The following is a 26,508-nucleotide window of genomic DNA, read 5'->3' as shown; positions in this document are numbered from 1 at the left end:
TGGATGTGAGCACCTACTGCTGAGAAGCTGCTTTTATCAACCAGTCATCGAGGTAGAGAGAGACATCCACATGTGCACAGTTGCTTCTATCACTACCAGGCACTTTGTGAAAGCCCAAGGACCTAAGGCCAAGCTGCAAAATTTCAAAGCAGAAACATAGGAGAATTTCCTGTGAGCCAGTAGAATAAAGATAAGAATGTAGGCTTCCTTAAGGCTTAGAGAGCAAAGCCAGCCACTGAACTGAATCACGGGAAGAAGGGATCCTAGGGAAACCATGCTAAATTTCTGCAAGTTGAGAATCAGTTGAACTCCACCTGTCTTTTTTTATATGTAAAAGTACCTAGAATAGAACCCTCATCCCCTCAACCAACAGAGTAACTGGTTCAATTGCATTTTACTGGAATAGAGAGTTCTTGCTGGAAAAAGTTGAAACAAGATTCTTTTGGTGGATGCTCAGGACGCTTTCCTTCCCAATAGCAAATCTGAAGAAACCAGCAGTTGGATGTAATGAGGGGCCACCTCTTGAAATAGAATCAGCCTACTCCTGACTGGAAGGTTGTCTGACACTGACAACTGCATCGTGGCAATGCTTTCTATTTAGGAGTCAAAAACTGGGTTGCTGTTTCGTATGCACAGGGATCTATGACTTTATTCCCCGCTGATGCCTTGGATGTAAGCATTGAGCAAGGGTTCTCTGAGCCAGAGAGGCAGAGGGTATAATGACTTTTAGAAGAGTAGTAGTAAGAGTGTTGCATGCCCCCTAAAAATCTCCTTGAAGGAGGAGTAGAAGACTGTAGCCTCGAGAGTGTTTTAAAAAGGTCAGCCACCCTTTCAACTTTGTCACCTAACAAGCTGATTCTTCAACAAAGGATATCTGCTAAGCACTCCTGCACTGCAGGTTCAATATCTGAAACTCTGAGCCAAGAAAGACGACACATGGCTATACCTAGTCCAGAGATGCAAGATGACACAAAGTGATTAATGGTCCCTTTTGCCAGATATTCATAACAATCTAGTAATTTTTTGTGGAGTTTAATAAACTCAGAAGCCTTTTCAGGAAGGAAGAAATCTATAAATGAAACATGATTTGTATGATAGACCTCAAGTAGATGGTGGAATAAAGTTGGTAGTTCAATATGCGGTTGGTCAGCACAGAAGCCTGAAATACCTGCCTACCAAAGGAGTCTAGAGTTCTAGCCTCTCTTCCTGAAGGGGCAGACAAATGTGATCTTGTACTGTGAATGTACTTTAAAGTGGATTCTACAACCAAAGAATGATGTGGTAATTCTGTTCTGCCAAATCCAGAACGTTTCTGAATTCTGCACATAGTACGAGTATCAATGTTTTTTGGAGTAACTTACATTCATTAGTGGAGCATTCTAGTTTTTGAAAAGGGCATCTTTCAAAATTCTATGAAGGGGTACTCTGATACTCTCGCTAGAAAGGGAGACCCTTGTCCCTCTCTTTCTTCTTGTTCCTTTCCTATAACCCTTCATTGGAGTTCCTTTCTTCCTATCTCTGTAAACCATGCCGAGCTCTACGCCTGTGGAGATGGCACGGTATACAAACCTAAGGTTTAGTTTAGTTTTAGTTAGTTAGACATATTCCAATACTTCAAAAAGATTCCTCTGTTTCAAATTTAAAAGGTATTTTCTAAGAAATCCCACTGACAAACCCAGGAAAAAAAATATTTTTTGAAGGAGACTTATGCCTCTAAGTTGGCGGAGAGTTCTTAGAGAAAGTATGCCACAGTATTCCTCTGTTGACAGGTCCTATGGATCCTATTCCATCTCCCAGAAAAGGTCTGAATCTGACTCTTCAAAGTATTCTGCTTGAAAGTGCATATGAGAGAGTTGGGTAGTGTTAGATCTGCTTGAATAAGCATTGATGAATACTGGCCCTGATCTTCAATTCAGAGACGGGATGCAGAAACGGCGTACAAGGGTTAAGATTTGTGTCTTTCAAATTGAATGAGGAGTTTAACCAAGATGGCGATCCGGGAAGCTCGCCAGAACGCCGCCATCCCTTTTGCCTCATTACCTGATAGTGAAGCATAAATTGAAGACCCGGGTGTTCCCTTTAGAGCTCGGGTTGGAAGTCCAGATGTCGGGGCCGATGAACGTGTTTGTCGAGAAGTCCTCGGCTGGAGTACAGAGTTTGTCGGAGGATTCTCGGACCTCCTTCGAGGCAATCAGCTTATCACCGGCGGAGTGGGAAACGCCAGCGCCACCATCATTACACTCACTGTCTTTCAGTACAGTGAGTGAAGAGAGTGAGGCAGAGATATCTGAGAGCTGCAAAGAGAATGAAGATCTCGCGGTTCAGAGGGTATTAGCTGGATCTACACTACAACCACTGCTGCGTGAGACCTTGGAGCAGACTCTAGGGACACAGAAATCACTGGAATCCCTTGGTTCTTCAGGTACTGTGAAAGGAAAAAAATGTCCTGAGTTTGTATTAGTTCCTTTTAAAAAACCATTAGTAATTGATTTTTTTTTTTTTTAATTCTTTATTCATTTTGAAAACTTACAGCAAGCGTACAGGAATATATCATTAGTAACAACAATAACATTTGTAATTCTCATATAATTCTAAAAACATAAAAATTATATCCCGTCTCACCCACCTTCTTTCAAATATTATAATCAATTATATCATAAATATAATATAAACATATAATTTAGTGAAATTTCCAGAAAAACTCCCCCCACCCCTCCTATGTGTACATATATTCATCCAAGGAAAATGATATTTACTCATTACAATATCGTTCCAATGGCCCCCAGATCTTTATAAAATTATTATAGTTCCCTTTCTGTATTGCAATTGTTCTTTCCATCTTAAAAATATGGCATACCGAATTCCACCAAAATGTATAATTAAGATTAGTATAATTTTTCCACTAGTAATTGATTTAAATTCAATATGGAAAGCAATATCAGAATTGCAATCTTCACTGGGAAACCAGATTCAGAACTTAACAACTCAATGCTCGGGAGTTCTTTTAGAATCATCTAAAATGCAACAAAGAGTTGGAAAAATGGAAAAGGAAGTAATAGAACATGGGAAAGAGATTGAAGTATTGGGAGCACTAAACCGGCTCCTTATAAAAGAAAACGGGAACATTAACTTTAAGCTTGAAATGCTTGAGAATATAACAAGGCGACAGAACTTGAGGTTAATTAACTTTCCCAAATTAATTACATTATCAGTATTGGAAATGTTTACAAGATATTTAATAGAGGTATTGAAGGTGCCACAAAAATCTATTCCACCTATTTCCAAAATATATTACTTGCCTTCTGGAAAGAAAAAGATTACTGAAGATCCTACATTTGATATTTTGGACTTGACAAATATTCTTGAAAAGTCAGATTCTGAGCAGGTGTCTCTAGCTACACTTTTTGTACAATTAGCTTTAGATTCAGATAGAGACTGGTCATTAAAGTTGTTCTTTAAATATAAAGATAAAATGTTCCTGAATCAAAAGATAAGAATGTATCCAGATGTAGCTAGAATTTATTTATTTATTTGTTTTATTTATTTAGATTTTTATACCGTCCTCCCAGTAGCTCAGAACGGTCTACAAGTGAACATACACAATGGAGTGTAATTGGACATATAAGAATAACCCAAAAGAAAAGAATGCAATTCCTAATTCAACCTCAGGTCTTAAAGTTGGGTGCTACTTTTGCACTCAGATTTCCTTGTAAATGTCATGTGAATTTTAAAAGAGTTAGGTATACCTTTTTTGAATCTTCTTAGTTGTCTAGATTTATTTCAGGTAAAGTAGTGATTACTGTTAGTTCCCCAGTTGAGGAACAAGAGTTATGCTCGTAATTAGTAACCTAGGTTTGACTCAGACACTTATCTGTTTAGATTATTAAATTGGTGTAAAGTTAAGAGATCCAATTTTTTCTTATGCTCTCTTCCCCACAAAGAGTGGGTTGAAAAAAAACCCAGAACAAAAAGTGAAATATCTGTTTATTAATGTATTATGGTTATTCCTTTTCTGTTGCTCTGTTTAATTTGTATGATTTTGTGATCATGGAAACTGAAATTTTAATAAAAATAAAAATAGAAAGAAACGGCACAGCCGCATTGCTTTAGAAGGAACCTTGCTCCATGTCATTCCCTTCTTGATTGGACTGAGAACTTTTCAGCCAGTTTTGAATGTCTTGACTTGGAAGTTCCTTTTCTGACCTAGAGTCCTTATACAAAATTGAGCTACAATTGTCTACAGTATAGATATAATCTCTATATATAATTTCTGAAGCTCATGGTACATTATAACTGCCTGTATAATCATAAAAATCTGTTTAGAATAGTAAAAAATTAAAGCAGCATTGCCAATGCTTACCAGTTTATTTTTACTGGCAATTGCTAATGAGAGTGGCGATTGACCATTCCAAAGGACATTAGGATCTGCTTTATGCATTAAAAGAAAGCGAACGATATCCCTTGCATTCTGAGTAAACAAAAGACACAATGATTAGATAATAGTTTTTTTTTGAGTTCAGTAAAATTTTATTATTTTTGTGAGTACAAAAGAGAACAAATAACATATCAACCATGTCAATTACAGAAAGGTAAACCAATGTCTGTAGATATCAAATAATTTACTCATTTAGATAATAGTTTTTTAAAAAATTATTATTATTTACAGATGTTGTAATTATTTGTAACTTTGTATTGAGCTGTCTCATTTATGTACTAACATGTCTTAATTTAAAGACCCAATGAGAACATAAGATAACCAGCTAATTTAATCAGTTATCTTTATGAATTCTCAGTTAAACCTAACCAGATAAAATTTATCCATGTAAAATTTATAAAACCTTTTCCTCATATGAAGCCTGTTATACCTGCAAAAAAAAGGTCTTTTATACAATTGTATCACAATTTTATGTAAAAAGAACATACACATAAAGACTGCACATAAATGATTTGTGCACAGGCATACATGGGGCATACTTTATAAAACAGGACTGATATCAAAAAAGCATGGGACAGGCATGTGGATTCTCTTAGAGGGAGGAAAAGAGGATGATATGGATGGACAGACTGGATAGACCATATGATCTTTATCTGCCTATTTTCTCTGTTTCTATTTATACCGTCCACAAAACTGTTGGAACTTTGGGCTCCTTTTACTAAATTGCGGTAGAGGGTTCTACCACAGGCCGGCGAGGTAAATGCCTCAATGCTCATAGCAAAAACTAGTATTTGTTTATAGGCATTTGAGCACTATTGGGTCTAGGTTGTTTTTTTTTCCATACTTGCCTATCTTCCCTTTATAAAATAGGCACCTTTTTCTCATTCAGGCCTCCTGTTATAACCATAGTGCTGAAAATCAGTGCTAACTTGCAAAACAGTGCCTGCTTAAGCAGTAAGCAGGTAGGCAGCAGCAGGAGCTTGTTTCTTTGCTTCTGCTGCTCTGGGATGCACACTATAGGAGAGTTTGAAATGCATGAATATTATAACACGAGTTGCATTTATTTATGAGCTACTTTACACATTCTTGCATGCTTTGCATCTTGTTAATAGCTTTCTCACATTGTACTAAAAAACTGCATGTGGAGGGCAATTCTATAAAAGGTACCTATATTTTGAAGGTGTCTATTGGGAACCTATTATATAAAGGAAAGTAGGTCTCTCCTTTCCTTTACAGAATAGTAGAATAACCAGGTAGCTTGTGTGAGCATGTGCCTAACCTATTCTATAAAGTAAAGTAAGTCTCTCTTTTCCTTTATAGAATACTATATACTACTTTCCTATAGAATATAGAGTCTACAGTGCTTAGGACAAATCCACATGGAAGAGTCTACTGGAAGACTACAAACTGACAACTCATACAACAGAAAAGGCCCATTTCACAAATCTATCATCTAAGATCCCAAGCAGGTCAAAAGCCATCTTCTCGCTGACAAAAAACTTATTCTCCACCTTCCAAGGAACAAACCAATCCCAGCAAACTAACTTAGCTAGCAAATCCCTCTCTTCCTTCTTCCACAAAAATATCAAATATATGTGCAACCTTGGACTCAGGCCAAAACATTACCGAACATCCCAGAGATCTTTCTACACAATGTCGCACATAAGACTAAAACCCTAAAAAACTTTAAATAAGTGTCCTACGATGATCTAAAATCTATAGTAGACTCCTTACACCCCATAACATCTGTCCATGATCCATGCCCTTCCACTAAGCTCCTAGAAACTAAAGAAGCATTTTTGGAATCCATCTTACCTCTGATAAACGAGTCCTTAAAATCAGGCAAAATACCAAAGAGCTGGAAAGCTCCGCAAAAAACCCACCATGGATCAGGACAAACCAAGTAGCTTTAGACCAGTATCAAACTTCCATTTTGTGTCAAAAAATATTTAAAAAAAGATAGTACTCGCACAACTACGTGAGTTCATAGAAACAAACGTCACCCTTTCAAACTTCCAATCAGACTAAAGGAAATATCACAGCACAGAAACAATGCTACTAGACATCGTGGATGACTGCTGGAAAATTCTAGATGAAGGAAATGACACATTGCTGGTACTTCTAGATTTAAGTGCCGCTTTTGAAGCTATCAACCACTATATTCTCCTGTCCAGGTTAAATACCATTGGAATACAGGATGTTGCACTAAGATGGTTCTCCTTCCTAACTGAAAGATCACAGAGAGTACTACTAGGACCATCCTTATCTGAACCTAAACCGCTAAACTACAGAGTGCCCCAGGGTGCTTTATTATCTCCACTCCTCTTTAATCTTTACGTCAGATCAGTACTTGACATAGCAGGAAAATACCAAATTAAAATCCATTCATTCACTGACATACAATTTTACCTCCCCTAGGCCAAAATCGCGACACACAAATCAAGAAACTCCACTGTTGTCTAACTGATATCAAGACCTGGATGACAGTAAACAAATTACAGCTCAATGCCTCAAAAACTGGACTTCTCTGGATACACAAAGAATCTTGCACATTTCCCCATCCTTCTTTCTCTTGGGGAAATGACACCCTTACATCCAAAGACAGTGCCCGCAGCCTAGGAATTCTTCTAGACTCAAAATACTACAAATACTTCAAATTAGTGTTGTCATCCTTTTTCTACCTCCACCAGCTAAAGTGCATCTGTACATATTTTTCAGAACCCGTATTCTCCCAACTATTGTATACTTTCGTATTATCCCACTTAGATTACTGCAATGCTCTACTAGTGGGCTTACCTGTTAAAACCCTCTCCGCGCCTCCAATGTGTGTAGAAAGCTGCAATCCGCTTTCTGAAAAACCTGGGCATCTGCGACCACAATACTCTTTCACTAGCTTCCAAGCACTGGCTACCTATTAAAAAAACCTGCACCTTCAAATCCTTAGTTCTTGGTTTCAAAACCTTCCACAAGATGATACCAGGCTATATGACAACAAAGTTACAAACCTAAGCCCCTAGCCGACCACCGAGATCCCAAGGAGAGAGATGTCTGACCCTACCAGCTGGAAGTTACCTCAAGACTGAAACAGCCTGCAAAATCTGTACATCCCCAGATTCAGAAAGGGGAGCAAAAAGAGTCGAATAAAGGACCTGATATGGATGACTAAAATAGTGAAGGAAGCGATAAGTAATAAGAAAAATTCATTCAGGAGATGGAAAAAGGACAAAACTGAAGGAAACTGGATAGAGCACAGGAAGTATCAAAAAGAATGTCACTGTGTGGTTCGAAATGCCAAAAGAGAGTATGAAGAGAAGTTAGCTAGGGAGACTCGAAATTTCAAACCGTTCTTCAGATATGTTAAAGGGAAACAGCCAGCAAGGGAGGAGGTGGGACCGCTGAATGATGGAGTCAGTAAGGGAGTAGTGAAGGAGGAGAAAGAAGTCGCGGAAAGACTGAACATATTCTTTTCGTTTGTATTTACAAACGAAGACACAACCAACATACCGGAACCTGAGCAATTCTTCAATGGAAATCAAGCAGAAAAATTAACATTCATGGAAGTGAGCCTTGAAGATGTGCACAGGCAGATAGATAAACTAAAAATTGACAAATCTCCAGGTCCGGACGGAATCCATCCAAGGGTTCTGAAGGAACTAAAGGAGGAGATAGCGGAACTACTGCAGCAAATATGCAATCTATCCCTGAAAACAGGCGTGATCCCAGAGGATTGGAAGACAGCCAACATCACGCCCATCTTTAAAAAGGGATCAAGAGGTGACCCGGGAAACTACAGACCGGTGAGTCTGACCTCGGTTCCCAGAAAAATGGCGGAAGCACTGATAAAAGAAAACATCGATGATCACTTGGAAAGAAACAAACTTCTGATAACCAGCCAACATGGTTTCTGCAGGGGAAGATCGTGCCTAACCATCTTACTACACTTCTTCGAAGGAATTAACAAACAGATGGACAGAGATGACCCCATAGACATCATATACCTTGATTTCCAAAAAGCCTTTGACAAGGTGCCTCATGAACGATTACTCCGGAAACTGAAGAACCATGGGGTGGATGGAGATGTACATAGATGGATCAGAAACTGGTTGACAGGTAGGAAACAAAGGGTAGGGTTGAAGGGCCACTACTCTGACTGGAGGAAGGTCACGAGTGGTGTTCTGCAGGGCTCCTTGCTCGGGCCGCTGTTATTTAATATATTCATAAATGATCTAGAAACAGGGACGAAGTGTGAGATAATAAAATTTGCAGATGACACCAAACTATTTAGGGGAGCTCGGACTAAAGAGGACTGTGAGGAATTGCAAAGGGACTTGAACAAACTAGGGGAATGGGCGACAAAATGGCAAATGAAGTTCAACGTTGAGAAATGTAAAGTATTGCATGTGGGAAGCAGAAACTCGAGGTACAACTATACGATGGGAGGGATGTTATTGAATGAGAGTACCCAAGAGAGGGACTTGGGGGTAATGGTGGACAGGTCAATGAAGCCGACGGCACAGTGCGCAGCGGCCGCTAAGAGAGCAAATAGAATGCTAGGTATAATCAAGAAGGGTATTACAACCAGGACGAAAGAAGTTATCCTGCCGCTGTATCGGGCGATGGTGCGCCCACACCTGGAATACTGTGTCCAGTTTTGGTCGCCATACCTTAAGAAGGATATGGCGTTAATCGAGAGAGTTCAGAGAAGAGCGACACGTCTGATAAAAGGGATGGAAAACCTTTCGTACACTGAGAGATTGGAGAAACTGAGTCTCTTTTCCCTGGAGAAGGGGAGACTTAGAGGGGATATGATAGAGACTTATAAGATCATGAGGGGCATAGAGAGAGTAGAGAGGGACAGATTCTTCAAACTTTCAAAAAATAAAAGAACAAGAGGCCATTCGGAAAAGTTGAAAGGGGACAGATTCAATACAAATGCCAGGAAGTTCTTCTTTACCCAGAAGACGTTATAGGGCAGAAATAGTACTGGGATTTAAGAGAGGATTGGACATTTTCCTGCTGGAAAAGGGAATAGAAGGGTATAAATAGAGGATTACTGCTCAGGTCCTGGACCTGTTGGGCCGCCGCGTGAGCGGACTGCTGGGCAAGATGGACCTCAGGTCTGACCCAGCAGAGGCATTGCTTATGTTCTTATATTCCTAGACTATGGAACATCATCTCCTCTTCCATCAGAATGCAAGATGGACCATGGAACTTCAGGAGGGCCATGAAAATCTTCCTCCTTATGAACCCAGTGCCTTAGGGTCCTGCAACTAAAGGAATTCAGTAGCTCCATTAACCGACCCACTATAACTCAAATGCTATTCTTAGTATAACCCAAGTGTATCATCTACTGTAAACCAGATGTGTGTCTCTATCTACCTGAATACGTTATGTCTGTCATGTCTTGATCTATACTTTGTATGTACTCCTGTAATCCATTCTAGTTACATTTGGGAGGACAGGCTAAAGAAATGAACAAATAAATCATCATGTAGCTGGTGTAAGAGCATGTGCCTAAGTGCTAGAGATAAGCACATGAGAGTCCCACATAGGCTCCGCTAATGGGAATGTCCAATTGCAAATAAGCACTATGCGGCCCTTTTACTAAAGTTTGGCATATACTAATGGAATTAGGCATGTTAAGTGCTAAGTCCATAGGTGTAAAACAGGCTTCTTAGTATTTAACATGCACTAACAGAATTAGCGCATGCTAAACTTTAATAAAAGGGCCCCTATGTAAGTTATGCATGTTTTGCCGGCTCACACTAAAACGCTCTACTGTAACTTGATAAAACGGGGCCACAATTCTTATTGAATGTTTTTTTTTGGTTTTTTTTTTGCAAACCACTAAAACTTTGTAGTGTCAAGCAGTATAGCAAATTAAGAAATAAAATCAAATAAAAATACAAATTGAACTGACCTAAGTTGTTTAAGTTTAAAGAAACCCTTCCTGAACAGATTTATCTTGGATTCCATTGATAATGAAGTATCTAGTTTTATACCTAAAATTTGTATTTTTTTCCTAGTTGTAGAACTCACCTTGTCTAAAATGAATAGTAGTGATAAAATTTCTTGAGAACTACTAACAAAGCTTTGATTTTTATTTTTATTCAACTTTATCAGGTGAGTAGTAGTCATGACTCTTAGGGTCCTTTTACTAAGCTACACTAACAGATTTGGCATATGCAAATCATTAGTGCAAAGGAAACTTAGAGGGGACATGATAGAGACTTACAAGATCATGAAGGGCATAGAGAAAGTGGAGAGGGATAGATTCTTCAAACTTTCAAAAACTACAAGAACGAGAGGGCATTCAGAAAAATTAAGAGGGACAGATTTAGAACCAATGCTAACAAGTTCTTCTTCACCCAAAGGGTGGTGGACACCTGGAATGCGCTTCCAGAGGGTGTGATAGGACAGAGTACGGTATTGGGTGGTTCAAGCAGGGATTAGATGATTTCCTGAAGGAAAAGGGGATAGAAGGGTATAGATAGAGGATTACTATATAGGTCCTAGACCTGATGGGCTATCGCATGAGCAGACTGCTGGGCATGATGGACCTCTGGTCTGACCCAGCAGAGGCACTACTCATGTTCTTATGTTATGTTCTAAATCAATTAAACCATAAACTGTAAATCCAGTCTTTTATTCTGTCAATACAATTTCTTATCTTTGCATATGTATGATTTAAGCCAGTATAAGGTTTATTTTTTTCCCTCTTTTGGTCTAACTTTAGAAGCTTGAAGTTGGAATATATGGAATTAATAGGATTTATACACTTAGAAATATAGTTCTACCACAAATCAGTGTGTTTGAAATGATAATGATAATTTGCATATGTTCTGCGAGGGGAGGCGAAGGGGGGAAGAGGGGAGAGTTAGATTATATATTATTTGAGGCCTCTTTTCTAAGCTGTGGTAAGTAGTAATGTATGCTTACAGCAGATTAATATGCAGTACTGTGGGATGAAGTGCATTACCAGGCACTAAAAAATATAGTTTTAACTCGGAGAGGGGGGGGGGTCTGGGGTAGAAATAGGCACACACTGTGCTAATCAGTTAGCAGTGCTACATCACTGTGCTAACCAATTAATGCATGGTTAGCACAGGAGCCCTTACTGCCTAAAACAATTGGTGGCATTAAGGACTCATGTGCTAATGGCCAAGAGCTAATGGGGAAATTAGCACTTGGCCATTAATAGGAAAAATGGAAACTGGTGCCATTTTATTGTTATGCTAAAAGTGACCTCGGTGCAGGAAAGACCTGCACTGAGGATAGTGCAGTCCACTTTTTAGCGTTGCTTTGTAAAAAAGACCCCTAAATGTTGTGATCCATATGTCTTTCTATCTGAGGAAGGCTTGAGGAGGATGAAATTAGGAGAAGGGATGGTTGGGTATTACCCAGATGTTTTGTGTGTTTTCAACCCAGTTTGTGAAATATGTCTGAACTGGATTTTGCTATGTGCTTTTGTAATTTTATTTAATTTTGTTTTCTTATCTTGTGTAAAAAGATTGAATCTTCTACTACTACTACTAAAAAAATTTTATGTGAGCTAAATGAAAAATACATAAAAAATAAGCTTCATGATTTTGCTCCAAAAACATATATTTAAAGACTAGACAAAAATCCTACAGTACTTATTCCAGAAGAATTGTCCTCCAGCAACCATGCAATATAAAGCTTTATATTTTTACTTCACCTCATGATTATCTGTTCTCTGACATACAATATGCAAAGGAGTTCTTCCACCCTCCTCTGGAACAATGTCTGATTTTTCAAAGTAATTGTAGAGGATGGTCCCCGATGCATTGCAACCTTTCAAGGACAATCCAGATACCATAGTTGAACTGTCTTCCTGAGTATTAAAAAGATCAAATCTTGATTATTATAGACCTCTAAGCTAGATGTCCTCAATTATTTCTAACTAGCTGATGCCCCGGCGTTGCACGGGTATTTAATTATAGCAATAACACTGTAAATGGATTCAAATAAAGATACTTTATAGTGGTGAATGAAATTATTTTTTTACAGCTTTATAAAAAGTACAATATTCAAATTATAATGTGAAATATTTGACAAAATGAATACAATACAACTAACACAAAACTTGATTATAAACAACATTTTTAGTTTCACCTCCAGGAGCAAGAACATATAAATTCTTGGGTGAACCCACCCTTGAGCAAGCAACATAGAGTTGTCCATGGGAAAAACAGGGGGATCTTAAATCCACTCCACAGTATGTAATAGTCTGTCCCTGTGATTTGTTGAGTGTGATAGAGAATGCAAGTCTCACTGGAATTTGCAATCTCTTAAACTGAAAAGGAAGATGTGTTGCAAGTTTCGTTCAAATCGGGCAAGCCGTTTTTGCGTTGGCAGCTTTTTACATTTTTTCCATTGACATGAATGGGTGAAATCTGATTTTATGTTTGTAGCTCCGCCCACGTGTGCAGGTGGGCCGCGAGACCCCCAGAACATATCACCCCAGGTAGTGAGGGATCTGCATACCAAGTTTCGTTCAAATCGGGCAAGCCGTTTTTGCGTTGGCAGCTGTTTTACATTTTTTCCATTGACATGAATGGGTGAAATCTGATATTCTGTTTGTAGCTCCGCCCACGTGTGCAGGTGGGCTGCGAGACCCCCAGAACATATCACCCCAGGTAGTGAGGGATCTGCATACCAAGTTTCGTTCAAATCGGGCAAGCCGTTTTTGCGTTGGCAGCTGTTTTACATTTTTTCCATTGACATGAATGGGTGAAATCTGATTTTCTGTTTGTAGCTCCGCCCACGTGTGCAGGTGGGCCGCGAGACCCCCAGAACATATCACCCCAGGTAGTGAGGGATCTGCATACCAAGTTTCGTTCAAATCGGTCAAGCCGTTTTTTAATTACTGTGAGAATGGCAGCTTTTTACATTTTTTCCATTGACATGAATGGGTGAAATCTGATTTTGTTTGTAGCTCCGCCCACGTGTGCAGGTGGGCCGCGAGACCCGCAGAACATATCACCCCAGGTAGTGAGGGATCTGCATACCAAGTTTCGTTCAAATCGGTCAAGCCGTTTTTACGTGATCGCGGCACATACACACACACATACATACACACATACATACCTCCGATTTTATATATATAGATAAAATAAGTATATAACTTCCTTAACTACTTCAATGCTAGCACCATGGCATAATCAAAGACAAATGGAGAGATTTTTCTCTCAAAGATCACAAAAAAAAAAAAAAAATAAATCAGGCTCCTATATAAATGAGGTATTTGATGCCTTTGAAATCTGGCACTGTACGTAATTATCTATGGAACCCTCTACCAAACTATGATAAAAAGTGGCCTTAGCACATCCTTATACGGGTCATTAAAGACATTAGAATAACCATACTGGGTCCCAATGGTCCATCTAGCCCAGTATAGAGAATGACATGGGGACTCATTTTCCTGTCCCCGTGAGTTCTTTACCTGCCCTTGCTCCATTCCTGCAAGCTCCATCCTCATCTGCATAAGCCTCAAACACTTTAAAATCATAAGTGTTCGAGGCTTGTGAGATTAAGGCAGAGCTTAAAGGAATGGGTCAGGACCAGGAACAAAACTCACAGGCATGGGGCAGGAAAATTGAGTTTCTGTGGGGACAGGAACAAATTTGTCCCCATGTCATTCTCTAGCCCAGTATCCTGTATTCACAGTGGCCAATCCCTCCTGTTGGTTTTAAAAGAATTTCCCTGTAATTTGAGTACCCCTAGTCTTTGTAATTTTTGATGGAGTAAAAAGTTGATTCACTTGTACCCATTCTACACCACTCAGGAGTTTATAGATTTCAATCATATCTCCCCTCAACCATCTCGTTTTCAAGCTGAAGATTTCTAACCTCTTTAGTCTTTCCTCATACGAGAGGATTTTCATCCCCTTTATCATCTTAATGGCTCTTCTTTGAACCTTATCTAGTTCTGTTATATCATTTTTGAGATAAGGCAACCAGAATTGAATGCAATATTCAAGGTGAGGTCACACCATGGAGCAGAGGAGGCCCTATAATTAGGCCAACTGAGGGCAGTTTTTAGAGGGGGTGGAAAATTTTTACTTCCTTCCTCTTAGTCTCTTCCTCTTTAATCGGGAGCTTCAGCTGACACCTCCGCCGCACCCCTGCACCACCATCTGCCCTTCTTTCCCAGTTGGCATTTCTCCTGCCTCCCACCCGCTGCTGCTGCAGAATGTACCATATTTGCTTTTCAGAAATTACTGGCAGCAGTGATTCACATAGGCCACTGACCTGGCATCTTCTTTCTATTACTGTGATCCGCCCTCTCTGACATAACTTCCTTTTTCCTCAGGGGCGGTCACAGTAGTATAAGGAGGCGCTGGGATTGCTGCTGCTGGTAACATCTGCAGCAGTGTGGGGGAGGGGGGAGGAGAGATACTGGCGGGAGGGAAAGATAGATGCCGGGGCAGGGGTGTGGTGGAGGTGGTGGCTGAAACTCCCGATTAAAGAGGGAGAGACTTGGAGGAAGGAAGTGAAAGCTGAAGGAGTTGGAGGAAGGAAGGGACAAGATGCCAGACTGTGGCCTGGTGTGAGGAGGGAGCATGGATGCAGTGGGGGGAAAAGAGAGTCAATGAGTGATTCTAGACTGGAGGCAGAAGGGAGAGATGTTGGCTTGGGGTGCTAGAAAACAGAGATGAAGAAATGGCAGACTTGGGAGATGAGTGGAAGGGAGAAAAGGAGAAATGGCAGACTTGAGAGAGGGTCTAAACTAGGGAGAGATGTTAGACTTAGGGATGAGATAATAGAAGGAAGGGAGGGGTGAGAGAGAGAGATGAACTTGGAGGGGTAGAGAGGGGACAGAGAGAGATGGGATGGAAGAGGGAGAAATGGACTCATCTTTGGATGTTGCAGGAAAAGTTTATTAAAAATAACAAAATGTCCAGTTGTAAAAACATCTAAAACAATGAAAATTCAAAGCACAATAAATTGTGTGTTTGACAATGTAATGCATATACCCATATACTACAGACAACTAATTGCTCACAACGATAGCAACATATTTTGGACCCAACTCGGTCCGTGTTTCAGTTGAACTTTGCCTTCGTCAGGAGTGCTTTAGGAGAAAAGGAAATGAAATAGAATAAAATGAAAATCAAGTAAAAGGCCCCACTCCCTTTTTATCAAGCCACTTTAGGGTTGTTTTTTTTAATCACAGGCCTCTGTGGTAAAAGCTTCAGCACTCATAGAATTCCTATGAGCTTTTACCACAGCAACCAGTGACAAAACCCCTAATGCGGTTTGATAAAATGGGGGGGGGGATGGGATGGGGTAAAAGTCAACAAATAAATAGAAATAAAGAATGGATAGTGTACCCTCATTGAGTGGTAAAGTAACAATAGATGCAATATAAGAAGCATCAAAAATGAAAAGCTATATAGATACTGGGAGTGGGTGTGTGCCATTTTAACATTTAAGATGGTGAAATGTGTGAAAGATAAAAAATGAAGATAATCCATAAACTCTCCATTCTCTCATCAATATTTACATCAATGATTTAGGCTAAACTTCAGAGCCATGAGGAGTTCAACAGAGGTCAGAGGAAGAAATGCCCACCTCCCCTCAAAACAAACAAAAAAAACCTCCAAAAAAACAAAAAACAAAAAAAACCTCTAGAAAATGTAAAACAAAACAAAAACCAACTCAACAACTGATTAGCGATTAACGCACATGTGCTGCGCTCTGCGCCAAGCTCGCTCTTAGGTGCTTAGGAGTAATGGTACTCACACATATATTACCAGTTCAATATTATAATTTATTTATTAATGTAATGTTACATGTCTCAGAAATCATGTGTGATGGAGTCCCATCAGGCATGAAATTTGCACCTCTCCTGATAGTCTCTTTGAGTTTATACTGGTCCGTTCCTTTTATATTTTTCACAAGGCAGTATAACATCACACTTGTCAGCCAATCCATTAACAGAGGCTGTCCTTAGATTTGGACAAAGAAATTCCTTTACAAGATTTTCCAAACTCAAAGACAATGTTTTTAAAATCATATTTTTGTTTACATTAATTTCTGAATATGCTTAAACATTATAACATATCCAATACTCTTTTTGTCATTCTCAAAAAGGTAACATAGTAGATGACAGCAGATAAAGACCCAAATGGTCCATCCAGTCTGCCCAACCTGATTCAATTTAAATTTTTTTTAAAAAAATTTTTCTTCTTAATTATTACTGGGCAAGAATCCAAAGCTCTACCCGGTGAAATCAAACAGCTTGTCTATGTCAGACGCAAAACTTGCTTTGGAAAACTGACAGTTTCAAGTTTCACTGACACACATACCGAAGACCCAGATCCCTTCCTATGCTGGAGGTCAACCTCACTGACCTTTGCTGGGCCTCTAGAGGGTTTCCATGGTAACAGTGTTCTTGGCTTTAACCTATCCATTTCCAGATGTTGCCTCATAGGCTCCCTTTAAGTTTCTTTAGGTTTCAAATATATAAAATATGTTTTGCAAAACCAATTCTTATGTTCAATATACATTCATACGCATAATCACTCACATTCGTTCGGGGCCCCTTTCATGGATCCACACAATACATTTCATTCATATTTAATGCTAGAAAGCTTTTCTTCTATGTCCAACATTGGAATGTGAAACCAGCTCAAGCACATCTGTTATCAATTAGACCAGGGCTGTCCAACCTTTTGGCTTCACTAGGCCGCATTGGCCGAAAAAAAATGTTTCTGGGGCCACACAAACTTTCAAACGCTGCAGCAAGACACAGGAGGGAGCCGTCAAGATGGTAAACCCCTGGGGGCAGCAGAGGAAAACACTGCATCGCTCTCGACCGGGGCCGCACAAAATAGTTTACGGGGCCGCATGTGGCCCTTGGTCTGCAGGTTGGACACCCCTGAATTAGACCATGAGGCTCAAAGTAGAGAGTTGCGCGGGGACAGAAATCCCACCCGTCCCCGCCAAAATCCCACCCGTCCCCGTGAGGAATCCCTCCGTCCCCACCCGTCCCCGTGAGGAATCCCTCCATCCCCACCTGTCCCCGTGAGGAATCCCCTCCGTCTCCACCCGTCCCCGTGAGGAATCCCCTCCGTCCCCACCCGTCCCCGCGAAGAATCCCCTCTGTCACCATCCTTCCCTATAAACTTCAGAAATAGTTATTTTATTTAATTATGCTACTGAATTAAAGGCTCTGGTAGAGACCCATTTACAAATAAGCAAAGAGACTTTATTAATTTGGAAATATTAATTGGGAGGAATACATACTTTGTAAATGGGTTTCTACCAGAACCTCTAATGTAAATATAAAATATAAATACTCAGCTGATGAGAACCCACAAACTGTCAGCTGAGGACTTCCTTTGCAGTTGGCCGGGGGTCCCTTTTGCCAAGCTTGGCAGGCAGCAGTAGCGTCCCTGAGTCACAGATGCTGGCACCTCAGTGGGTCATGGATGCTGCCAGCGACTGCTGCGCTTGGTGGAGGGGAGTTCTGGCCATCTCTAGAGGAGGTCCTCTGCTGGGGGTGCTTGGGGATCCCCACCAGTCACAGCAAGGGTCAACAAGTACTTCAACACTGTAGAAGTAAAACCAGAAATGCATTTCCTTTTCTTTTGAACACAAAACAAAGACATCTGCCATATACATTTCCCAAAGCTAACATATTTTTGTCAATAAATTCCATTTTTTACCTTTGTTGTCTGGAGACTTATTTTTCCATAAAGTTGGTCCCAGTTTCTTTTTTCCGCTTTCCCATCTTCTGTAAATTCTTCTGTTGCTGTCCATTGGTTCCCCCTACCATAGTCCAGCATTTATCTCTTTCTCATCTTTCGTGCCTGCCCACCAGCCCCATGCCCAACATTTCTCTTACTATCACCCCTCTCCAACACTATGCCACATCTCTCCCTCCATTCCCTTCACCACTGTCCAATATTCCTCCCTCTTGCATCCCTTTCAATCTGTCCCATTGTTCCCTTGCCACATTTCTCACTCTCATCTTTTTCTTCCCTATCACATTCTGTACCTTCCTCCCTACGACCAAAAATTCTCCTCTTTCTTCCATTTGCCGTGTGTACACAACCATCTCTCTTTCCCGCTCATTGACACACCCACACCCAATTCTCTCTTTCTATTCCCTCCCCCACCTCCGCATCTCTTTCCCTCCCTTCCTCTCTCCCCAGTTCATGACTTCTGTGTCCAAAAATGCACTCCCTTCCACCACTTCATTCGAGTCCAGATAACATCAGGGGTTGGAGGCAGCCTGCAGCAAGCCATATGTAGCCGACCCAGAAGTCTTCCCCTGAAGTCAGAGCTGACATCGGAGGGAAGGCTTTGCATCAGTCTGGTGGTGGCTGAGGTGTCAGGTGGGAGGAGGTAGATACTGGATGTAGGAGGTGAGAGGAGACAGACTGTAGATAGAAATGGGGAGGGATCAGACACACTGGATGAAAGGGTAAAGATAAGACAAGCTGGAATGCCTGGGGAGAGAGAAAAAGACAGATGATGGATGTAAAGAAAAGGAGAGGGGAGGAAGACATTGAATGGAAAGGAGAAGGGGAGGATACGGATGGAAGGGAGGAAAGAGAAAGATGGAGCAGACACTGAATAGAAGGGGGAGAAAGAGAAATGAAGCAGATGCTGGGCTGAAAGGGGGGAAAGATGGGCAGATGCTGGATGGAAGGGGGAGAAAGAAGGGTGGATGATGGATGGGATGACAGAGGGGGCAGAAAGGAGGAAGAGAGGAGACAGATCAGTTGCTGGGCAGAAGCAGCAGACAGAGGGGCAGATGCTGGTTGGAAAGAGGAGGAGGGGCAGATGCTGGATGGAAAGGAACCTCAGGTCAGCATCTGAATGGCCGTGCAAGTCTACATGGGTCCAAATGGTGCCACACACTGCTAGACCCCCCCCCCCAGTCCATTGTGCTCTCTAGAAGCCAGTATTGTGGTGCAGCCTGGTCCCTGCTAGGTTTTCTCCCCCTAGATTGGGACAGACTGTGCTTTTGCCAGCAGAGGCAGAGTGGTGAGCCTGCACGATGGCGCAAACTAGCCCCCCTCCCCACCCCACCCCACCCCACAAGTGTCCTCCACCTAGAACAGGACCGAATCTGGGTTCCCAGTGGTTGAGCAGTGAGCCTACTAAGGCATCCCCTACCGAGAATGGAACCAACTCTGCATTCCCGGCCTTTGTATGAGGGAGGTCTGGTGCCCCAGAGTAAGAAGACTTAGAGAAGGGGTGCCCACACTTTATGGGCTTGCGAGCTACTTTTATAATGACTAAGTCAAAATGATCTACCAACAATACAATTTTAAAAAAACACAAAGCACAATGAAAGGCAGAGAAAATGTTAATTATTCATATTCCAGGTTTTTCAAAGAGGTCACGGCAGATGACTCTATGCAATGTCACCTCGATAACAAAATACAAAAATAGACAAATACACCCCCTCCCTTTTTACTAAACCACAATAGTAGGTTTTAGCACAGGGAGTTACGCTGAATGCCTCGCGCTGCTCTCAATGCTCATAGGCTCCCTGCGCTAAAAAACGATATTGCGGTTTAGTAAAAGGGAGCCATAGTGCAAAATATAGACAGCAGATATAAATTCTCAAAACAGACACAATTTGATCAATAAATTGAAAATAAAATCATTTTTCCTACCTTTGCTGTTTGGTGATTTCATGAGTCTCTGGTTGCACTTTCTTCTTCTGACTGTGCATCCAATCTTTCTTCCTTTCTTTCAGCCTCCTGTATGTTTCCTCTCCTCCAGACCTCATTCTATCCCCAAACTTTTTCTTTCTGTCTCCCTGTTCCCCCTTCTTTCTGTCTCCCTGTCTGCCCCCTTTCTTTCTTTCTCCGTGCCCTCCCCCAAGCCACTCGGTTTGCTGCCACCGCCATCGGGGAATAGCCCCCAAGCCACCGCTGTCCCAAGCTTTCCCTGCAGAAGCGTCGTGCTGACCAGCATTCCGCTCCCTGACATCAATTCTGATGTAGGAGAGGAAGTTCCGGGCCAACAAGGCATTTCTCCTCATTCCATCCAGCCTGAGCCCCATCTCTCCTTGATTCAGCATTTCCCTTTTGTGTTTGTCAGAATTACCATTCCACCTATTTTCCAGCATCACCCTTCTTTGTGTCCATCTCATCTATATCCCTATCTCACCACTTTTTCAGAATCTTCATTTGTTTCTGTCCTTGTCTTTACCCCATGTTCACCATTTGCCCTTTCAATGTCTTTATCTCCCCCCCCAAAAAAACTTTTTCATCATTACTTCTATGTCTCTATTTCACCTCCTCTTCATGTCCCCTCTGTATCTCTATCCTTATTCAGTAGGTCCTGCTTACCCTTTCTCTTCTTTGTATCACTATCTCCATTTTCAGCTTTCCCCCCTTTTCCTTTGTTACTGCACCCGGTAGCCAGAATCTTTCCACCCTCCCTCCACTCCGGCCCAGCCCAGTATGAAATATTTCCTTTTGTTTCCCTCCCCTCTCTCTTTCTCTCTCTCTTCTCCTCCCTCACCCACGAGTCCTGCATCTGGCCCTCTCCCTTCTACCTGCACCTGGCAACACCCCCCTGCTCCGCGGCTCTCTTCAGCAACTCATCAGCAGCGATGATCAAGAAAAGCTGCCGACATCGAGGCCTTCCCTCTACGAGTCTCGCCTTTGTGGAAAAAGGAAGTTGAAACAAGCGGGACTCGCAGAGGGTAGGCCCCGACGTCAGAAGCTTGTGTCGATCGCTGCTGCTGAGTTGCCGAAGAGAGCCGCGGAGCAGGGGGTGTGGCCGGAAGCAGGTAGAAGGGAGAGGGAGATAGGAAGGTTGTAGAAGCTCCAGAGCATGACACCGCCCCGGCCAGGATGATTTCTTTTTCAGGCTGCTGCTGCTGCTGCCGCTGCCACTCCCCACCCGAAATGACAAAAACAGCCTAATGCCCGCGTCGGCGTCTTTGACGTCGGGGAGAGGAAGGCTGATAGGCCCGGTAGATCGGGACAGCAACACGAGTCTATCACGGAGCCCGGGATGGGCTCTGCGATCGACTCACGTTGCCTTCCTGAACTACCGGTTGATCGCGATCGACGTTTGGGCACCCCTGACTTAGAGCCATAGCACACGAGAGAGACTCCCATGGGGATGAAAACAGTCTACCTAAATTCTGGCGATGCAGGCATGCAGCTTATAAGTCCGGCGTCGCAGCGGGAAATAGCCATGCTGAGCAGTGAGCTCAGCACGTACACAGATGAAAGCCTTGCTTGCTGATTAGTCTAGCGGCATGGAGGCATGGCTAACGCTTCTGTGTACTGTGCACCAAACCAGGCCTCTTCACAACCCACAATTAAGAAAAAGTTTAAATAAATTTTAAAATAGTAGACAAACTCCCTCTTTTACAAAACTGCAATAGCAGTTTCTAGTGCAGGGAGCCGCATTGAATGGCCCGTGTGGCTCCCGACGCTCATAAAAACTCAATGAGTGTTGGGAGCAGCGCGGGCCATTCAGCGAGTTTCCCCGCGCTAGAAACTGCTATCACAATTTCATAAAAGGAGGCCACAGTTTATTTATGATGAATATGGCGTTATTGCTTGTGTATACATTTTCTTGGAGAAAAACATAAAATGAAAGACAACAGACACAAAAATAAAGTTGTGTTAAAAATAAATACCTCTTAGAACAGGATCCTAAATAGAATGCAGGCATTTAGGATAGGATCCTAGATTTTTCTAGTACTCTTTGGGGCTAATTTTCAAAAGAGAAAAACATCCAAAATGTGGCATAAGGAGCAGATGGATGTTTTTCTTGACAAACCCTTCCAATTTGCTTTTTCAAAAACCATCTTCTAGATGGATATTGTCACTGTTCATCACCACGCCCCAAAATGGAGGTAGCCGAAAGAGTCCAGAGCACATGGTGCTGACCAAGCGCATTACTCAGTTCCCATTGGAGTGATGGATCAAATGAATAAAACATCTGATTAGTTCAAAACTTAAACTTTATTTCTTCCAGGACTCAATATTTCAAAAGTTCATAATGAGTATTGCAGGAATTCTTTTCAGACATCAAACAAAAATACAGTACTTTTGCCCAAAAGTTCACTTTGCAAACAGGCTTTTATAACTTCTCAGTGTTCAATCCAAACTTCAAAAGATTCAAAGGAAAACACAGCTTCACAATGTTTTTCAATATGGCCTCCCTTAGGCCTATGCTCACACGGTGGCAGGTCTTCTTGTAGTTCTGCTCCCTTGGACAACAAATAAATGACTCTCACACCAGAGCACTCTTGCAGTTTAGAACTACCATTTTCTGGTTCAAAACATTTCAAACATTTTTCAAAAATCAAAATTCTCACTGGCAGTGACAGGCTGGATTTGCCTCTGAGCTCTTCTGACAGCAGAGCTCAGGGTAGAAAGGGACCTCCAACCACAGCGAGCGTTGGTTGTGGTCCCTCCTCAAGAGATGGGGACTCAGGCCTATATTCCACTCTAACTAATACACTTATGTGAGCCCACCAAAACCTACCGGACCATCATATAGGTGCCACCTGCGGACATAAAGAGTTATTGGTGTAGTGTACAGTTGGGTCCAGTAAGCTTTGGATAGGTTTTAGAGGGCTCACATATACTATAAGGGGATTATGGTGAGCCGTGCACCTGGACTTTTTAGGTGAGATTCACTACAGTGCCCCCTAAGGTGCCCCACTGCTCTTCTGGGATGTCTATGTGGCAAGTCTGATGAAAATGCTGCCCCCTCCTACATCCCAATGGCTTGTTGTGTTCATTTTTCTTTTGGACACTTTTTTTCCCCAAAAATGGTTCAAAAGATAGATGCACATCTGTAAAATGACCATTTTCAAAAAAACAGGATAGACATTTTACAGTTTTGAAAATGGCCATGTTTAGTACTAGATTTTTGTGCATCTTCCGCAAAATGTCTAAACTCATATTTAGACTTCATATCAAAAACACCCTTCTTTATTTTTTTATTTCACTTGGATTTTACCGTATACATTTCAATAGATACAGTATGCACTGTACCTTTCCTGGTGGGTATGTAGACTCATCTGCTGCTCTTTCATTAGGATTCATAGCTGAATGAAGTAACATTTCTGTTATCTGAACTCCTTCTATACCAGGAAGGGCTACAGCAATATGAAGAGGTGATAATCCTCCAAGCTGAGACAGAAAAGAACATGTTTTGTTTACAACACTATAGTTATGTGAAATGAAGTTTACTACATGTGAAGGCCCATTTTATATAGAGATCAAAATTGAGACATTCAGGTTAGAATATGCATTTTCTAAAATACCAGCAGGACTTACAATGGGAGCAGCTGTTCTACAAATGTTCACATAGATAAAATGAATGGCATAACCACAGCAGTTTACATATGGAAACTACACTACCATGTGTAGCTGCCCCATTTTCTAAACCTTTACATGTAAGTGCTGCCAATTTTGAAGTAAGGCCACAAATTTACTCCCCGCGCATCAAAATCCCTGAAGCCCTTAAAATCTCTATAGGCTTTGGAGCAGTTACTGGATTGGCCAGCATTATTGGGCTTTGTAAAAGAGGGGGTTACTTTGGTTTCATTTTGGAGGCAGAAATAAACAGTAGATAACTCCCTTAATGCCTTGGGTAAAGCCATGGCCAAAACAAGCATGTTAAAAAATAAATCTATAAATAAAATCTGTGAATGGCTCTGAGCTGGTGACCCGATAACATTAATTTTATCTGAAATGGGGAGTTCATTTGTCTTTTATAGCCCCCTTTAAAGTCGCTATGTGGCATGGATCTCCACATATTAATAGTGATTTTTAAAATTTCTAGTCACACATATAATGTGCATGTATAAATTTTGTATTTCCACAAGGAGATACTTTTAAAATATAAGACCTAATGTGGTAAATTTTCAAGCTTTAGGTGTTTCAAGTTTATTTATTAAAGTTTATTAGGATTTTTTTTATATACCACCTATCAAGGTTATCTAAGCGGTTTTACAATCAGGTACTCAAGCATTTCCCCTAACTATCCCAGTGGGCTCACAATCTATCTAACGTACCTGGGGCTATTAACATAGATTTGGATTGTAGATTTAATTACCTGCCTTTTCCAAATGTGAGCTCTAGATAACTGACAATTAGGTACATAAATTAAAAATAGAATCATCCTGTATAAGTTAATGGTATGCAGCTAGAGGACTATCAACCACCAAAGGTTATATGAGTACTACTTAAATACATAAAGAACACCTTCTTTAAGCAGACATTAAGAAATATGCATACACTTTCAATTTTCAAAACATAAACTAACACTTCTAACTTTAGATTCCAATTTTAGTTCACCCAACTGTATTTGTACCCATTTAGCTACATAATCTGATTTTTACATTCAATGCATGCAGATAGTTTGTTTTGAAAATCAACTTGCTCTATGTGGGATTTCACTTATGTCTGTATTTTTGCATTTAAACACCTTATTGAACATGTTGTCTTAGGCAGAAAACAGGACATCTAATTCAAATGTTTATAGTTTTCCTTGTATTCTACAAAGGCTCTACTACACTTAAGGCCTTTTGTAAAATACTTATAAGAATATACAGAAATACACCTATAAAGGCTGGAATGTCCAGCAGGGGCAGAGATTTCAGTAAGAAAAAGACTTTAAAAACAAGTGCCGCCTCTTGGGGTGTTGCATGTTGTCACAAGCCCAACTCCCGTATCAGCCTTGTGCCAGTTAGGAGACACAGAAACAACCCTGTTAAGCTGGTTAGAGCTGATCAATCTATCTCTGCAGGACAGAATCAGGAATACAGAGATCAGGCTGAACCCCAACAGAACTCAAGTCACAGTCAGGGAAAACAAGGTTATGCCCCTTTAAAGGCATCCATTTTGAAGTTGCTGGCTGAAGAGGCTGAGAGGCAGTCAGAGCTGAGCAGGGACAATCCCTCACGCAGGGCTGGGCGTGGCTCTGCAGCATTTAGATGGCCGGTAATCACAGTCAAGGAGGCAGCCCAGGAAAGCTCCTTTGCAGGAAGAGCCTCCACAGTCCCAGCATCCAGAGGATGTAGAAATGCAGATACCCGAACAGGAGAGGATTTTCAAGGGGACAATTTGCCTGAAACCATGGAATGGAATGCCCTACCTGAGCTACTACTTTCAGAAGAAATGGAAGTGAGTTGAACTGACTGTTGGCTTTTTGCCAAGGTTTTCTTTTTTCTCTCTCTGCATGAGTTTTGTTTTTGTTTGCTGGGGTAACTACTTGCTTCTGAGGAAGTTTTTTTTTGGCTGAGAGGGACTTGGGAGTTCTGATCGACAAGTCGATGAAGCCGTCCACACAATGTGCAGCGGGAGCGAAAAGGACGAACAGAATGCTAGGAATGATAAAGAAGGGGATCACAAACTGATCGGAAAGGGTTATCACGCTGCTGTACCGGGCCATGGTGCACCCTCACCTGGAGTACTGCGTACAGCACTGGTCACAGTACATGAAGAAGGACACGGTACTACTCGAAAGGGTCCAGAGAAGAGCTACTAAGATGGTTAAGGGGTTGGAGGAGATGCCGTACAGTGACAGATTAGAGAAACTAGGCCTCTTCTCCCTCGAGCAGAGGAGATTGCGAAGGGGACATGATCGAAACATTCAAGATACTAAAGGGGATAGATTTAGTAGATAAGGACAGGTTGTTCACCCTCTCCAAGGTAGGGAAAACGAGAGGGCACTTTTTAAAGTTGAAAAGGGATAGATTCCGTACAAATGCAAGGAAGTTCTTCTTCACCCAGAGAGTAGTGGAAAAAAACTGAAGGGGGCACTATACATTGCAAAGTTAGAGATGCTAAAAGCTGTTAGTGTCACTTCTGGAAGACCTGGTTTGTGGGTTGGGATCGAACACCATTTGTACGGAATCCGGAGTATATGTAACAGAAAGAAAATGAGTCTCTTGGTGGGTCCTGTGTGATTTACGGTAGGTGTAAATTACCAAAAGACCACAAACAAACCTAAATATGCCAAAATAACAATAAAAACTACAAAATAGGAATTTGGCAAAAAAAACCTTCAAATGCCAACATTACAACATTTTAATTTAGT

General features: G+C 41.3%; 1 protein-coding gene across 6 annotated transcripts in view; it reads right to left on the bottom strand.

Annotated features, from left to right (window-relative positions):
• The window catches only part of ANKMY1 (ankyrin repeat and MYND domain containing 1), a 283,242-nt gene that overhangs the window by 128,747 nt on the left and 127,987 nt on the right, over positions 1-26,508 (bottom strand). For 5 of the 6 annotated variants that reach the window (XM_033959160.1, XM_033959159.1, XM_033959162.1 and 2 more), the window contains 3 exons: positions 23,457-23,594; positions 12,135-12,290; positions 4,361-4,468 (listed from right to left, as the gene is read on the bottom strand). In XM_033959160.1, coding sequence (XP_033815051.1) covers positions 4,361-4,468; positions 12,135-12,290; positions 23,457-23,594 — 402 coding nt within the window. The remainder of the gene's footprint in view (positions 1-4,360; positions 4,469-12,134; positions 12,291-23,456; positions 23,595-26,508) is intronic. The other variant, XM_033959163.1, reaches the window with a different exon arrangement.

The sequence above is a fragment of the Geotrypetes seraphini genome, chromosome 9, assembly GCF_902459505.1.
Source record: "Geotrypetes seraphini chromosome 9, aGeoSer1.1, whole genome shotgun sequence".
Classification (NCBI taxonomy): Eukaryota; Metazoa; Chordata; class Amphibia; order Gymnophiona; family Dermophiidae; genus Geotrypetes; species Geotrypetes seraphini.
This window is presented reverse-complemented; position numbering and strand designations above follow the sequence as displayed.